At 41.8% G+C, this 16,299-nt stretch overlaps 1 protein-coding gene across 8 annotated transcripts in view; it reads right to left on the bottom strand.

The window, feature by feature from the left end:
- TSNARE1 (t-SNARE domain containing 1) overlaps nucleotides 1-16,299 on the bottom strand; it is a 593,698-nt gene that overhangs the window by 425,266 nt on the left and 152,133 nt on the right. For 7 of the 8 annotated variants that reach the window (XM_075581607.1, XM_075581590.1, XM_075581622.1 and 4 more), the window contains one exon: nucleotides 7,032-7,159. In XM_075581607.1, coding sequence (XP_075437722.1) covers nucleotides 7,032-7,116 — 85 coding nt within the window. In that variant the 5' untranslated portion in view covers nucleotides 7,117-7,159. Of the gene's footprint in view, nucleotides 1-7,031; nucleotides 7,160-16,299 lie in introns of those variants that run through there. The other variant, XM_075581625.1, reaches the window with a different exon arrangement.

Here is a 16,299-nt window from a genome sequence, read left to right as displayed (position 1 = left end):
TTTACGCCTTTGCTACAAACTCCAGATGTGCTTGACTTCCTTCTAATAATGCACTTTCACTCCTAATGTGTGTGTGCAAGCCTCCAAATAGAACACTTAGATTGTAAGATCTTTGGGACAGGGTCTCCTTTAGTCCTATGTTGTAATTTACCTATTTCACGTATTCTCATTTTTTGTAATGTACAGTACATTATTTACCTCCTATTGTAATCTTGTAAAGTGCTGCATACATGGTTGGCACTATATAAATAGTATTATACATACTACTGTATTAAATATAGCAAAATAAAACTATGGGTATTAAAAATGATATGTCTGTCATGATAAATTAAGTTTTTTTTTTTTTAAATCAGGCATACGAGGAGTTAACGTTGGTTACAAATGGTCTTAAAAATACAACAATTTTTTTATGGCCTGTTAAACCCCAGACCAGGCCTGTGGTTTATATAAGGGGCGCACAAACTTATTTGTTGCGTGCCGCCCCCCGCCCCACACCCCCGCCTTCTCTCCTCCGTTGTGTACCCCCGCCCGCCCACTCCCCCCCCCTTTACCCCTTTACCTCGCCCGGCGTCAGATCTGTAAGTAGAGGTTGCAGAGGCCTCGCGCGGTCCCCTGGCAGTTAATTTAAATGCCTTGGGGAAGAGCACGGGACCTCTGAAACCACCTGCACCCCACCCCTCCCCCCCCAAAAAAAATCTCGTGCCCCCCAGTTTGCGCACCACTGGTTTATAGGACCGATAGGTTCTAGAGATAATGACATCTGGGACTGCTGAGAGGATTGAAATATGGCTTCCCTGACACTAGAATAAACAGGACATCCTTAGATTGTAAACTCTTCGGGGCAGGGTTTTCCTTTCCTATTGTCTGATTTTGCTGCACTTATTGTATTATAATTCCCTGTACGGTATTCTTTTTGAAGCGCTGAGTACACGTTTGGCGCTATATAAATAAAGACATACAATACAATACTTTTAAATGTACCTTCTTTGGGGGATTCTGCAGAGTATCAGGGGGCATGGCTAAGTACAGTAGGTATTCCAAAAAGAGAATACATTTATTAAATATGAAGATATCATGGGCCTGACACCAATTCAAGAATAACAAAGAGACATTGGTAACAGCTGCAACGAGACGGATACAAGAAGGCCAAACACTTCACGTTTATGAGGTGGCAAGGGACAGATATCCATTTGTCGCTCAAACTTAGGATCAAGAGGGTCAAAAATAAGTCTTGTTAACTCGCCCAAACCTATCAATTACGTTATTCCAAGTGTGACAGCAGGGGTAGATATGGCTGCTTTGAATAAAGGTTAAGCCCGCCATTACCCCTACCTGTCAGTAATATGTAGTTATGTATTCTGTGCCGACGTTGGGCTGATGTGTTGGGTAGCCTGGTTCCAGCATCTCAGGTACCAGTGGTTAACTCTGTGTTCAGGATGAAACCTAACCCTTTTCATGTAACAAAGCTTATGTTGCATTTAACCCACCAATCAGGGGGCCAAGAAACATTGGAGGCACCTGCCATTGACCCTCCCTATGTGTATCCATGATGTCACCATGGGGTGTAAAAGGTGGGGAGGGAGGCCCCAGTTAGTTCCAGTGCCAATTCCAGTCATAGGTCCCATTAACCGTGATCACAGGTGTGCCATACGTTAAAGTCAGCCATTACAAAATTAGGCGTGGAGGACCCCCAATGCACTCCTCTCCCCCCGGGTATGCTCCCAGGATTCCATATAGCTAAAGTTGAAAGCTACTACTATAGTTTACCAAAATAATAAATCCTTTTGTGTTCACCTTCTGCAGTGTTATACTATCCATCTATGCTGCAAATCCTTGTGCTATCTGTAAAAAGTACCTCTTCCTCTCTCCCATGGGACCCTTATGGGACCCTTATTCTGTACCTCTTTCCTAACTTAACCCCTTCCCCACCCTCCCCCTGAGACCCTTAACCCATTCCCCCTTGGCACCATTAACCCATTCCCCTCTCCCCCTTAGCTCCTGGGACCCTAAACCCCTTCCTCTCCCCTCCAGGGACTTAACCCCTTCCTCTATCCCCACTGGGACCTTTAACCAGCACCACCACCCCCTTCCATGCCGGCACTTCACACTTTCTCACCTACACTGCATTCGTCACTCACCCTTTATAAAAATGTTAAAAAATTATTAAAACAGATTTTTCGACAATTCTTAGTTGTAGAAAAATCTGTTGAATATATTTTTTACATTTTATAAGTGAAAAGTGTTATTAAATAATGGGGGTATCTCGGGGTGAGTGATGGGATGAGGGTGATGGGGCAATGTACGTAAGAAAAGGTGAAGTTCAGACATGGAAAGGGTTTGGAAATTAAGGTCTCTGCTCTAATAAATTTAAAGTGTATTTATTTTGAGAACACATTTTATTTAGATTAACTAGAACATTCTCACACTTATTTTTCAATAAATTTATCGCGACATGTATCGTTATCGCGATAAAATTCGGTGAGAATTTCGATCTCGGCCAACCCTAGCCGGAAATCTTTTACCCTGCTCTAATTTGAGAGCGCCTCGGCGTCCGGCACGACCTCCTATGCGCTCCGGTGCTAAAAAGCAAAGACCCTCTAAAAGCCGACATTACTCGTTGGGGGACGTCAGTCACACCCAATTGGGTTAATCGGGGGTAATAATAATGTATCAAAGTGTTAATATGACCACATATTTCCCAGACAGTGTACTATGAACTGAACACACAACAGTACGTGCACAACTCCCTTTTATGACCACAATCACACACCTTCTTACAGAGCATCTTCACAATTGTGTTTAATGGCTGGATGACCCCTGGTTTCAGAAACAAGTACATTTCTCTATTGCTCTCCCTCGCTGGGGGCTATTGTAAATTCTAAACTCCAGTACTATCTTGGTAACTGCGAGTTGCATACAAGTATGACTGGTGCGGTCATGCACCCCCAACAATAACATAGCACCACACACTAGAGTGATCTTATTTCCATATACGGTTATCATCAAATGGTTTAAAAGAGCAGGGTCCAGGCTCAATCCAGAACTGTACTCGGTACATACATTGTATAATATAACAAAAAGAATAACATTTGCTTCCCGAATGCCTGATGTTGTTTGTTGCACATATTGAATTATAATTCCCTGTGTTTTGTGGTCTATTTTGTAACGTGCTGCACACATTGATGGCGCTACAGTATATAAATGAAAAAAAGGACACAAAATCTTGGGACCTAAAAATAAAGTTTTATCTCGCCATTTTTATAACCCAAGCAGGTCAGGTATTCCAAACATTCAAAACCGGGCTGATAACTGCTATTTGGATAGTGTATTGATCACAATGCCTTACGTAGTATGTAAAATAATATTTGTAGATTTTTGAAAATCCCTATTCGTGGTAGGATTGGTCACATTAATTTTACCATACAATGCAATGGTTTCTTATGCAATTCTGTTTGGTATTAACCACACATTAAAAAAGTTACGGTGGGTAAAAAAAGTGACAAAAACCCTCCACCGTACAGTAAATAAAAAGTTCACTTGTGAGCACGTTCACATGTATCAAAGAGGTCTGCAACCCTGCTCTTCCCCATTATCTCTTAGCATACAGTGCTTCCACAGCAACCAGGGATTCTGGGAAATGGCATGCAAATGCACAGCGTCACCTTTTGCTTCTTATCCACTTTAACATGGAGCCTGTGTGGTTGAAACCTATCCCAACTTCATATGGCAAAGCCAGTATAACCATCTTAACACTGAGGAGACCGAAAAGGTCTGTGAGTAGGTTTTACTGGCTATGCGTTTCTTTAACCCAGGCTGCGCACAAAAACCTGTGTAATACGGCAGGCATTTCTGTTATTTCCCAGAATCCCTGGCTGCAGTGGAAGCACGGTATGCTGGGAGATAATGGGGAAAGGCAGGGGTGGCAGACCTGTCTGAGACATGTGAGTGTGCTCACAAGTGATCGTTTTGTTTGATAATAATGCATCTAGGGACAAAGAGAGACCATCCAAACCCCTCATCTAAACCATAAATACACAGGTAGTGCTTTCTATTCTGGCCCCGAGAAATGTCGCCTGTGTCAACTAAGGACACTCTTGAAGCTCTAATAATAAAAAGCTTCCGGTGGGAAAACTCCCCCAGCAGAGTCTTCATTTCGCAGTTCTTTTTATAATTTATTTTCCCGTTATCTTTTGTATTCGTAATGGCTGCTGCTACAATTAAAATTTTAATGTGTAATGACTGTGGTAGCAATGTCATAAATAATGATTTCCTGCATCATGTCAGCAATATGTCCAGCTGGCATAATAAATGTACTAAACATTAATTAATCGGAGAATAAATAAATGAAATGGTTGGTTACACAACTGATCAGTGGACACTAAATCTTCAAGGGTGACAAAGATGAGGTGCCTACGGAGCAGCCCGATTTATCGTCCCTGGAGCTGCGGGATGAAAATTACAAGGCCACGGCTCCGGGGAAAGGAAAGCCGTGGCTGCGTGCGGGGGGGGGGGGGGGGGGACGGAGCCGACCCTGGGGATGCCTCCCAAGTCCTGGGTTATTTGGAGAGCGCTTTCCTCACCTGAAGTTAGGGCGGCGCCCTCTTTCAATCGCGGCTGGGAGTTATCCCCCAATCTCTGGAATAGGGTTTTTCACTCATGGACATTTAGTATGGCTGGTGCTCAGGGTGGGCGAAGGTCCTACAAGATTAAATAACTGAACGCCCCTGCAAAATATATGTATTATTAAATGATCCTATTTTGTTCCATGTTTAGGCCGTGCCGAATTCAGGCGAGCATATTTTTACAGCTGTCCTCGGTGCGGCTGTACAGCAGAGCACTTCTTTACAAATCGCACCCTTGCATGTGCTGGTAGCTTTAAGGGTGGTTAACATAATTATACATAAATTGTGCAAGTGTGACATCAAATGAAAGATTTATACAAGTTCGTGTTCGCTTGATTTAATTAAATGTTTCTTCTCAACTGCATTTTATTTTTTGTTACATAGTTTGTATTGCAATTCCCATCATGTGTGGCATAGCAAAGTTAAACTATCTACAGTACAAGATCTCCTGGAACAAAGCCTAGCATTATTCAATGAATATTATTGTTATTATGGTTTGAACAATGAGCGCCACAAACGCCACAATTTCCTTCAGCACATGAGCCAATAGAATCCTCATTATATACGCTTTATATCCCACTGCAAACCAGAACTTACTAGACTGATCTGATTATCCCTTCGCTTCTATCTACTTTTTGTGTTTCAATCCACACAAATACCATCTCACGGTCATAAGCAAAGGCATTAAAATGAACTATACATATAATTAGCCATGCCGCTATGTACTCAGCCTCTTCTTTCTTATTAAAATTTGATATAGCAACTCACATGGTGGCATGTGGCTGGGCCATGCTGCCGAAAATTATAACTAGAAAAACTTTTATGATATGGAATATTTCTTTGAATCCTTAATTTCTTTGAAAAAAACAAAATACTGAGGAGCAGAACTGCGCTATAATTTCACGATGACAGAAGTTTACTGTAGATTCTCTGTTTAATGGAACACATCAAACCAATGAACTGATTTCAGACAAAGTAGTCATAATGTTTTCTGATAACCATTGATACCTTTAAACGATTAATATCGTTTTATTAAGCAAGTTTCCAAACCATAAAGTGGCATTCCATCCCAAATCTGATAAAGCAAATCAAGGCGAAGAGAGAATGGCAAATACAAGGTTAACATAGCAAGTATAAAAAAAACAACGGGGTCAAAGCTGCTGCAAAGTAGATCAGTGCCGATCAGAATGAATAAATATATCAGTAATTACAAGTAAGTCACAAAAATGTTATATACAATAACAAATATATCTTGGTGCAGGATTATATAACAATTAAAAGAAATAGAAGAGAAGCATCCCCACAGCACGATTTACCACCACCACGCTTGACAGTTGGGATGGCGTTGACTGCGTGATGTGCAGTGTTGAGCTTGCGCCAGACATAACGCTTGGAATTTAGACCAAAAAGTCAAATCTTTTTCCACATGTCTGCATTATCATCTATATGCTTTTTCCCAAACAAAAATGGAACCTCTTAGTCTAATTTCTAAGCATTACATCTGGTGCAAGCTCAACACCATCCCAATTGGCAAGCATGCTGGTGGCAATATCATGTTATGGAGATGCTTCTCTTCAGCAGGGACTGGGAAACTTGTCAGGATACAGGGGAGAATGGATGCTACAAAGTACAGGTGAATCCTTGAGGAAAACCTGTTTGAGTCAGCCAAGATTCTGAAACTGGGGAGAAAAATTCAATTTCAGCAGGACTATGACCCAAAGCACAAAGCCACACTGGAGTGGTTGAAAAATAGAGAATCAATGTTCTTGAGTGGCCCAGTCAAAGTTCGGACTGGAACACAATCGAACATTTATGGCAAGACTTGAAGATGCCGTCCATTGATGATTCCCAAAGAGCTTATCAGAACTGGCTCAATTTCCCAGTGAAGAATGGTAAAAAAAAGTCACCTTCCTACTGTGCAAAGCTACTAGAGACCGATCCAAAAAGACTCATACCAGTAATTGCTGCAAAAGGGGCTTCTACCAAGTACTGACTTAAAGGGCTGAATACTTATGCAACCAGAACACTTCACGGTTTTTGTTTTTCTTTTGCTAACATTTAACCTCCTCCTCATATAACCGTGTTCAGTTAAGCCACTAGAACTTTGTTCTTTGAATAAAAATTGTTTGTTTGAAGAAATGCGCATACATTATTTTTAATTCAACAACTTGTGACATTACTGGTAGGGGGTAAATACTTCTGCGAACCACTGTATAAACACACACACACAGTGTTCATGACATGGATGTCAAGTGCATTAAGTAAATTACACATCTTTTTCAACAAATAAGGGTTCTTAGAAAGACTAAGTACAGTATGAAACAGTGATTTAACCCCCAGCCCAATCACTGAGTTCTTTTGTTTACACTTTTTTCACATATTCACATCTAAATTCAATGAGGAGATTACCTAGAGGAAGATATCCTTGTGTAGAGGGTCCACCAAAGGGGTTTCTGCTTCCGAATCCGCTTCCATCAACAGACCCATACGACATTTTTTTAACTGGAACTCAGACGCTGATTTTCGAAGTTCGAGAACTGAGGAACGATAAAAAAAAAGGAAGTGTTAGTTTATTCAAAACAGTGACCCTGATATAAATACAAAGAAGAAACGGGATTGCAGATTACAAAGCAGCCAACATGTTAAAGCCACGGACCATCCCACGGTCAATACGACTTATGTGCAACAGCAAATATACGGTCTTCGGATGCATCAGAAAGCAAACACTGAGGAGAAATGAATTAAATCATAGTTGTAAATAATCCTAAATTCAAACTAAAAAAAACTGCTTTTATCTGGGCCCTTATTGCTGCAACTTGGGGACAACAGTTACATTCTTCCCTTGGTTAAACAGCGGATCCTGATGAAAGGTGTAGATCAGGAGTGGCCAACTTCAGTCCTCAAAGGCCACTAACAGGCCAGGTTTAGAGGATATCCCTGCTTCAACACAGGTGAGCCACCTTTGCTGAAGCAGGGATATCCTGAAAAGCTGACCTGGTGGTGGCTCTTTAGGACTGGAGTTGGCCACTCCTGTACTAGCACATTAAGCACTATCGCAAAACATTGCACTGTCCATTTAATAGACGTTCCAAATGTGTACAACAGAACAAGACATGTCAGAAAAGAAAGTACTTTAAAGCTGAAGTTCAGTCAATATCCTGCATGTGTGTTTTTTTTTTTAATAAATCAGTTTTGTAATAAGAAAAAATACTTTTAGCAATTTCTGTTTTTAAAAAAACAACTTTGAAAGACCAATTTTCTTGTATTCTATTTTAACAACCATTTACTAAGGCACTGCCCCTTCATGTCCTGTCACAAGCCCTGGCACACCCCTTTGTCAGCCCTGCTCTCCCTCTAGCACATGTCAGTGCAGGAGTGCTCATGAATATTCATGAGCTTCCACTGAGAGAAAGAAGCAGAAGAAAAACAGATCCCTTCACTAATGATGTCACCAAATTTTGCAGAACAATACATGGAGAACGGATTGACCTGCAGCTATACAGTTCTTTAGGTAATTGGAGATTGCACACATGAAACTATTGAAGTAAAAAAATAAATTTAAAAAAAAAAGACTGAACTGCAGCTTTAAGGACACAGCCTATTCCCCCATTACAGCGAACGTGGGTTCTAACTTTCACCTCTCCACTGTCACACAGTCACAAATGCTGCGACATGAAAAGGGAAGGAGAATCCGTAGAGAAAGTTGCTAAAATGACATAAAAAGATGTTCTTTAGAGCCAGGGCGGACAGACTGCTCCTTCAATAACCTTTTGAGGAACAAGCCGAGCATTCTCTTTAGAATACAGATCACAGATATAATGTATTGAATGCCATTTGTTACTCACAGCCCAGGCGCTTCTTCAATGTTGGAATTCAAATGAAGACTATCTTGGGATTCCAGACGTTAAAAAGGCGACATTTATTGAGTGTAACATGAACTGTTGATTTATGAGATGTGAAATACCACACCTATGGCAAAATTAAACCTTCAGCTCAAATAAAATAGTGACATTCGATAGTGTATATTGAATAAAGACGCAAGGGATTTTTGGCTGGTTAGCCATTACCGCAGGGAAAAACTAGAGTGCTTTTAATAATGATTAATCCATAAAATCTTTAGTGGTGTATTAATGAAAAATAAGAGCCCAAAATCCATTTTCTGCAGTGACTTTATGGCACTGCTCATTAGTTTTAAACGTACCACTGAAGACAACGGTCTGCCTCACATTTTGGAAGTGTCTGCAACATTTAGCTACGCCCCGGCCACTTACTACCATTGTAGTGTTTATTGTTTTAATTTGTTTCATACATCGACAAGATTGTGGGAATTTCTGAGAACACAAATCGCAGGGAGGGACCTGCTCCAAAGAGCTTACAATCCAATAATCATTCTTTTAGTATGTTCCATAAGTAGAATTCACTTTTGTGGTTTAAAAGCATATATCCTTATTCTCACATTTTATTGTAAGATTGTACTTTTTACATGGTCCAAAATATAAAAGCGCCGTTTAAAAAGAAGCATTTAAATGCAGATTTGAGTATCAATTGCATTAGGGTTACAAATATGAGGCAACTGAGTATTTTCCGCAAGGGATATAAAAAGGAAGGAGCGCTCCCGTGCTTGGAATTACTGCCACGGGTGCATACAAGGACGTAGATAATGCAGTCTATCTAGCAAGTCAATAAGGAGGGGTGAGAGCACTCGCGTGGACTTGTATAATGGTGTATTTATTATTAGAAATGGTCAATGTTTCGGTCCTAACCTGGACGGAGTCATGAGAAAGGTCCAGGTTGGGGCAGAAATGTTGAATTTTTTTTGATGCTCTCAACCATCTTTATTGATTGTTTCACCAAGTAACATTTTTGTAAATAGGATTAAATAGTTTTTTTACTTGCCGCTTTGCATAACTCAACTAGGTAAATTAAAGTTAACCGTTTTAAAGGCAAGATCACACAACCAAAGAAAATAATGACTTAATTAATGTTTTATGTTTAAAAAATGTAAAGTGTAAAAATCCTTATCAATAACCATTTACCTTTGTAGTGTAGACCTTATACAAAGATGTGCTTTGTAGACTGTTTACTACAAAATCAATGATTGTACACTTCAAATCAATATTAAATCAAGACTGAATTTACTAATAAACGTGTGCTAAAGAAACTGTGTGGGCTCGAGTCCTAGAATTAAACAATTATAGTCCTGTGACTCATGCTACTCCCTGGCCTTTTCCTTCATTGTGAATCAGGGTATCACCAGCAACGACATCCAAAGAAATGTTTGCTTCCCGCAGTGGGTAATGAAGGAGGATAAATCACTGCCATAATTAAATGTTTCTGCGCTCCGTAATGGAGAATTGGATCTGCCAACTCCTCCTTTACCCCTCATGGAACATCATTGGATAATGCTTCACGGGGGTTTGTTGTTTGCCTTCCTCTGGATCAATATACTCTAAATACCAAAATAGGATACGTATCTGTCGTCTAAATCTAGCATATGTTGAACTTGATGGGCGTATGTCATTTTTCAACCTCATCTACTATGTACACGTGGCTACTGTACAGTATGTACTTTATTCTGACATCGCATATCAGGCAATCGGATTTTAATGTAAAAATAGCACTTTTTGGCAACAGTGAAGAAGACGTTGTTCTTTGCTGATGTTTTATACCTTACTAGAATGAAATGTGTTTTTTAAGCAGAATAACCCCAAATAAAGTGAAACGTCACACTTCATTTGCGTGCATAAGATTCCCCTATTGCTAAAATTCCTCCTGACCAAAACTTTTTTTTTAATATATAGGAAATCGGTGTTCTCCTAAATATACAGCATTTTTTTTTAAATGAATCAATCATGACATATGAATTTACAAACCGCAAGTCCATTATGCTCCATAAGTGAAAACAGCTGTGTGTTTCCACACAAAAAAAAATACAAGCCGATAGTTACATCAAGAACGAACACAAAGGGTTTGCAATGCACACGCATGCAGTGGGCCAGGTGCGTTTACCAGATGCAACCATTTGACCAGGATAGTTCTAGTCTTCTAGTGGCAGATAATTCAGGGCTTTTGTTCGGGATTACAAAGCAATGATTTCCTTACACCAGGGACGGCCAACGCCAGTCCTCAAGGGCCATCAACAGGTCAAGTTTTAAGGGTATCCCTGCTTCAGCACAGGTGGCTCAATCAGTGGATCAGTCTTCGAGCCACTTGTGCTGAAGCAGGGATATCCTGAAATCCTGACCTGTTGGTGGCCCTTGAGGACTGGAGTTGGCTACTTGTGCCTCAGACGTTTGTGAGCTCAATAAGGAAAGCGCGGAGCCGACATGACATACTATATATTTTACATCCCGTCCTGTATAGGTACTTCCGTTCTGGAAGTAGCGTTGGATAGTGAAACCGTTGTAAAGTGAGTCCCATGTTAATCAGTGGCGGTGAGTGTTGGATAATGCATTCAGGCGTCGAAAAACAGCCCGTAGGGTTAAATACATAATAGCACATTCTTGTATAGCGTTGCTAGTTGTACGCAACGCTTTACAGGGTCATTTTGCAGGCACAGGTCCCTGCCCTGTGGAGCTTACAATCTATGTTTTTTTTTTTTGTGGGAGATAAAGTGACTTGCCCAAGGTCACAAGGAGCCGCCACTGGGAATTGAATCAGGCTCCCCTGCAACAATCTCAGTGTCAGTCAGTGTCAGTCAGTGTCAGTCAGTGTCAGTCAGTGTCTTTACTCACTGAGCCACTCCTTCTCCATATACAAGGGAGACAGGAGAGAAGAAAAGCAGAGGAGACAGGGAGGAGTGGCCGAAAACAGTTCGCCCTCATTGGCTGAACCGCTCGCCTCTAGGTAAATTCCTCGGTCTCCTCCCCAGGCGCCCGCCCTGCAGCCCCAGGCGCCACGCCCGCCCTGCAGCCCCAGGCGCCACGCCCGCCCTGCAGCCCCAGGCGCCACGCCCGCCCTGCAGCCCCAGGCGCCACGCCCGCACTGCAGCCCCAGGCGCCACGCCCTGCAGCCCCAGGTGCCACGCCCGCCCTGCAGCTCCAGGCCCGCCCTGCAGCTCCAGGCGCCACGCCTGCCCTGCAGCTCCAGGCGCCACGCCCGCCCTGCAGCTCAAGGCGCCACGCACGCCGCTGCAGCCCCAGGCGCCACGCACGCCGCAGCTATGTTTTACTTTACAAAAAATAGAATTTTGTTTTTTCGGCCGCACTGCGTCACTTAGCGTTTTTTGGTACAATCCCGGCCTTAGAAGCTTGTAAAAGGCTGCGACTTACAGCCAGCGCATTGAGCACATCTTACCACTGAGCGCCTGTCACCTCACTCACCATCTAATATCAATGTTATCTTTCTTTGAAACTTTAACTGTACCTCCCCATCCCCAAATTGTAAATTATGTCATATTATACTTCTATTTTACATTTATTTAAAATAAAACGTTGCAACGACGAACGCTTTACAAATATAAAACACTAAAACATCCGCACACAATGCTCAGCCACTTTTTAAACTTCCCAAATGTACAAACCAAATCACTATTCCCACTGCGTAAGCACTACTGAATCAGGCAGCACGCTGCCCAAATTCACTTGCAATGTAATTTTGCTGCTCAGTGAAATATGTAATGCATCTTTGTTTATTTGGTATCTTGACAGATATAGACCATGCCACACGCCAGACTCGGCGAAGGATTAAAAAGTCATTCATAAACGCAATAAGTCGTAGTAAGGCACGCTCCCAAACAAGAATATAAATGTGCGGCAATATAAAGTAACACTGAACATGACTGCACAAGTCAGGAGGTTTCTACTGTCCCGCTGCTGCTCTCTGTGCAGAGGCAGTGCAGAGCAATGTTTAAATTAACACTTTTTTATTTGGGTTATTTCCGTTCAATTCTGCATTGTTTTCTTTTTGCATAGTGTGCGCCCTTCCCTTTGACGTTACATTAGTCCTAACATCGATGGAGCGTGCATGCAGAATCTTAACTACAATATCCTCGGGTATAAGAAACCAGCCACAATAATCCCCCTATTTCAGACTCTCAGTAGAAAAAGGGCAAACTATAAGATATTTGAAAAACTTACAGCAGTTTAAACTTTCACCTATAAACACCTACTCTATCACTACAGTATTTCACTCTACTCCTATGTGGATAGCATCGTTAAGTGCTAATAAGCAATAGCTGGGCAAACCCATTCTTCACTGCTATTCCCGAATCTGGTTTCAATATGAAACCGAATACTATGAAACTTATCTTTACGTCTGAGAGAGTCCTTTATTTCATTTGTTCTATATAGGGCAGATATAATACTGTACGTCCATCATTTCAAAGGCAACGTAACCTTTGACGTACATGATGACTGCTTACGAACGTCATCCCCAGGAGAGTCGGGGGGAAAAGCTTTCACTTAATTATATATATATATATATATATATATATATATATATATATATATTTAAAGATTAAATTGTTAAGACATACTACCCTATGTTTTTTTTCTCTCTCTTGTCTCCCCTTGCACCTAGGTCAGTCTTCTGGAATCTTTTCGTTACAAGCTTGTGGAGCTGTAGACCTAATTGGCAGCAGACTGAGTCAGGGACAGATAGACTGTTAGGGTTAATACCCTCCGTTATATATGTGGTAACTATATTTTAAATATCTCTGTGTGATTGCGCTGTGTGTATCTTTCTTATATATATATATATATATATATATATATATATATATATATATATATATATATATATATATATATATATATGCAAATATACTGTATGCTCATCTGCATGTCTTAGGCAGGTCTGCAACCCCGCCTTTCCCCATTATCACCCAGCATATAGCACTTCCACTGCAGCAAGGGATTCTGGGAAATGACATGCAAATGAGCACAACACAGTGTCACTATATATATATATATATATATATATATATATATATATATATATATATATATATATATATATATATATAAACTGCAAATGGTTGTAGAGATGGGATAACATTGAAAGCAGAGTCGTTTCCCGTTACCAATTCCACCAGTTAGAAATTAGAACAGATGCAATCTCTCTGGTATATAAAGGGTGCCTTTTTTATGTAGAAGATGGACGTTTTGCATTACATACTGTACATTTGTCTAAAGCAGGGGAGAACGGGGGGCAACTCCAGTCCACAAAGACCATCAACAGGTCAGGTTTTAAGGACATTCCTGCTTCAGCACAGGTGGTGCTATGTTCGACCATGCATCTGATTGGGCCCCCTGTGCTGAAGCTGGGATATCCTGAAAGCCTGACCTGTTGGTGGCCCTTGAGGATTGGAGTGGGCTACCCCTGCCTCAGACGTTTGTGAGCCATGAAAGTAAAGCTGACGCACACGCCGACGTCCGCTTCTCTTTTGTGTTACAAAACCCGGCGGTAATTGCTGGATGTCACAAGGAGAGGGGGGGGAAACAGATGGACCTTTAAAGTCATTTACACTCTTCAGTTACCTTGCCATGGGTGTTGAAAAGGTGATATTTATTAGAAAACTCAGTGAGCTGTACATGGAAGACAAATGTTATGTGTATCTGAAGAAGCCACTGTATGTCTGGTGTAATTTACCCGACAACCAAGCAAATCAAAGGCAAGGGGGGGTGGGGGGGTCACTCTGCAGCAAGGCAACCGGATTCGGATGTCGCTGGCTTTAGGTTCCCATGTAATAAGTGTGTGATTTGTAATCGCTACGTCAATGACAAAAATCATTATCATCCTGATAAGAAAGGAGAGTAGCGGTTCATTGTCAGAATCCCTGTAAAACAATGAACAGGTCCTATTTAGGTACAGCAGAATTAAATTGTAAGCTCTTTAGAGCAGAGCGCTGCTTCCTGGGCACGACGCCGCTCTATGGAACAAACGAATCCCGGTTATATTTAGCTAGTTTAAGTCTAGGTCTAACAGTCATTTGACAGAAATGTTCAATTATTTTAACCCTTTTTGTTTCCCCAAATGGCAGGAACGCATTGCAAAGTAATGTGCAGCAGATTCAGCTAGAGTCCCCAGTGATTGAGCCGCCTTTCCTGAAGCAGGGAAATCCCTAAAACTCGACTTGTTGGTGCCCCTTGAGGACTGGAGTTGGCCACTCCTGGTCTAAAACATAAGAAACTGTATTTATCCAAGTAATATCTCAAACGCATGTTTGTGAAAACGCTTCTGCCCCATCATTGATGCTAATTAAGCTACGGGATCTGGAAAGAATGGAAGACAAATAAGTAACGTATGAAACTGGAACACACTACGGAGAGCGTAGTCTGGCATCTTCATTCGACTCATCCAATTATGACCGAGGTTCCCATTGCCTCTCAGAGGTGACTAACTCTGCCCAAGCGCTGACAACATTTGGTTCTAAAAATTCTTCCTTTATGACCTTACTGTGACAGAAATACGGATACCGCCCTCCCCTCTCTGGTAGACAGTGACAGCTGAACCATACTAAGTGCTCATTAAAATGCAGGAAGTGTTAACGCCTCACATGCCTACATCTGCTGAGCCCCCACACTGTTCCCAAGAGCAGCCGCCTGCCCCCTTGGTGGATAAAGCAGAGTTCTAGAGATTAGGAATTTGTGTGACTTCTTTTTTCTGTTAATTTTGTGTAATAATAGTTCCCACGTGTGTCTTAACATTCATTAAGCAGGGGAAGTGTATACGATGCACACATTTTCGTTTCTTAAAACATCTGTGACTGAGTCATTTACTGTGAGTGTGCATTGAAAATCCTGCACAAATTGCTCATGGAGGGCATTTGTTATGATAAATGGCTGTCTGTTTTTCAAAGCTTTCGGTTTCTTTTAATGATGCAAGTCTTGAGGTCTAGATAAACAAAAACAAAAATCCACGATAAATAGGAAACTATACATTGGGTATTCTCTTCACAAATTGCAAACACAGACAGACACACACACAGACACACACAGACACACACACCCACACATACGAGCGCAGGCAGCGGCGCAAAAAGATGAATTTCCTCATCTTCGTCGCTGTCTGTCGGCTCCCCTCGCCCTGCCGTGCGCGCGCGGCCATTGTATAGAAAGGCTGACTAACGTGCCCGGCGCTATAGAACGTGCCTAATACACCGTCATATGAAGCAATGCAATAAAGACACCCTCGTACAGCACGGCCTGGGTGGCTAAATCCACTCCTAAAGAGCTACCAACAAGCCAGGCTTTCAGGATATCCCTGCCTCAGCCCAGGTGGCTCAATCAGTCCCTGCTTCAGCCCAGGTGGCTCAATCAGTCCCTGTTTCAGCCCAGGTGGCTCAATCAGAGGCTCAGTTGACTGATATCTTGAAAACCTGACCTGTTGGGGGGGCTGGAGGACTGGAATTGAGCACCCCTACTGTAGTCTATGAATTTCAAACGCTCTTTGATAAAGTCCCACCAGGACGAAACGCGTCAGAGGACGGTCTACGTGTAATTTTAATTGGCTATTATGCCGTAATAAAGCTTTTTTCTATTTTGCACACTGCCTTTAGCCAGACCGTCATTTTGCTGTGCTCGCAATCCCCACTTTTCCTTTCATAATACTGTCGGGACGGATGCACGCGACGGAGCGGAGGTATACCCTTTTCCCACATACAGGATATCAAGCAGCGGCAAACACTTCCGGAAGTCACAGGTCACGGGACATCGAGAAGCCCACCAGAGAAGGG

Source organism: Ascaphus truei, chromosome 2 (assembly GCF_040206685.1).
Source record: "Ascaphus truei isolate aAscTru1 chromosome 2, aAscTru1.hap1, whole genome shotgun sequence".
Lineage (NCBI taxonomy): Eukaryota > Metazoa > Chordata > Amphibia > Anura > Ascaphidae > Ascaphus > Ascaphus truei.
The sequence above is the reverse complement of the archived record's forward strand: the minus strand, read 5'-3'. Positions and strand labels throughout refer to the sequence as shown.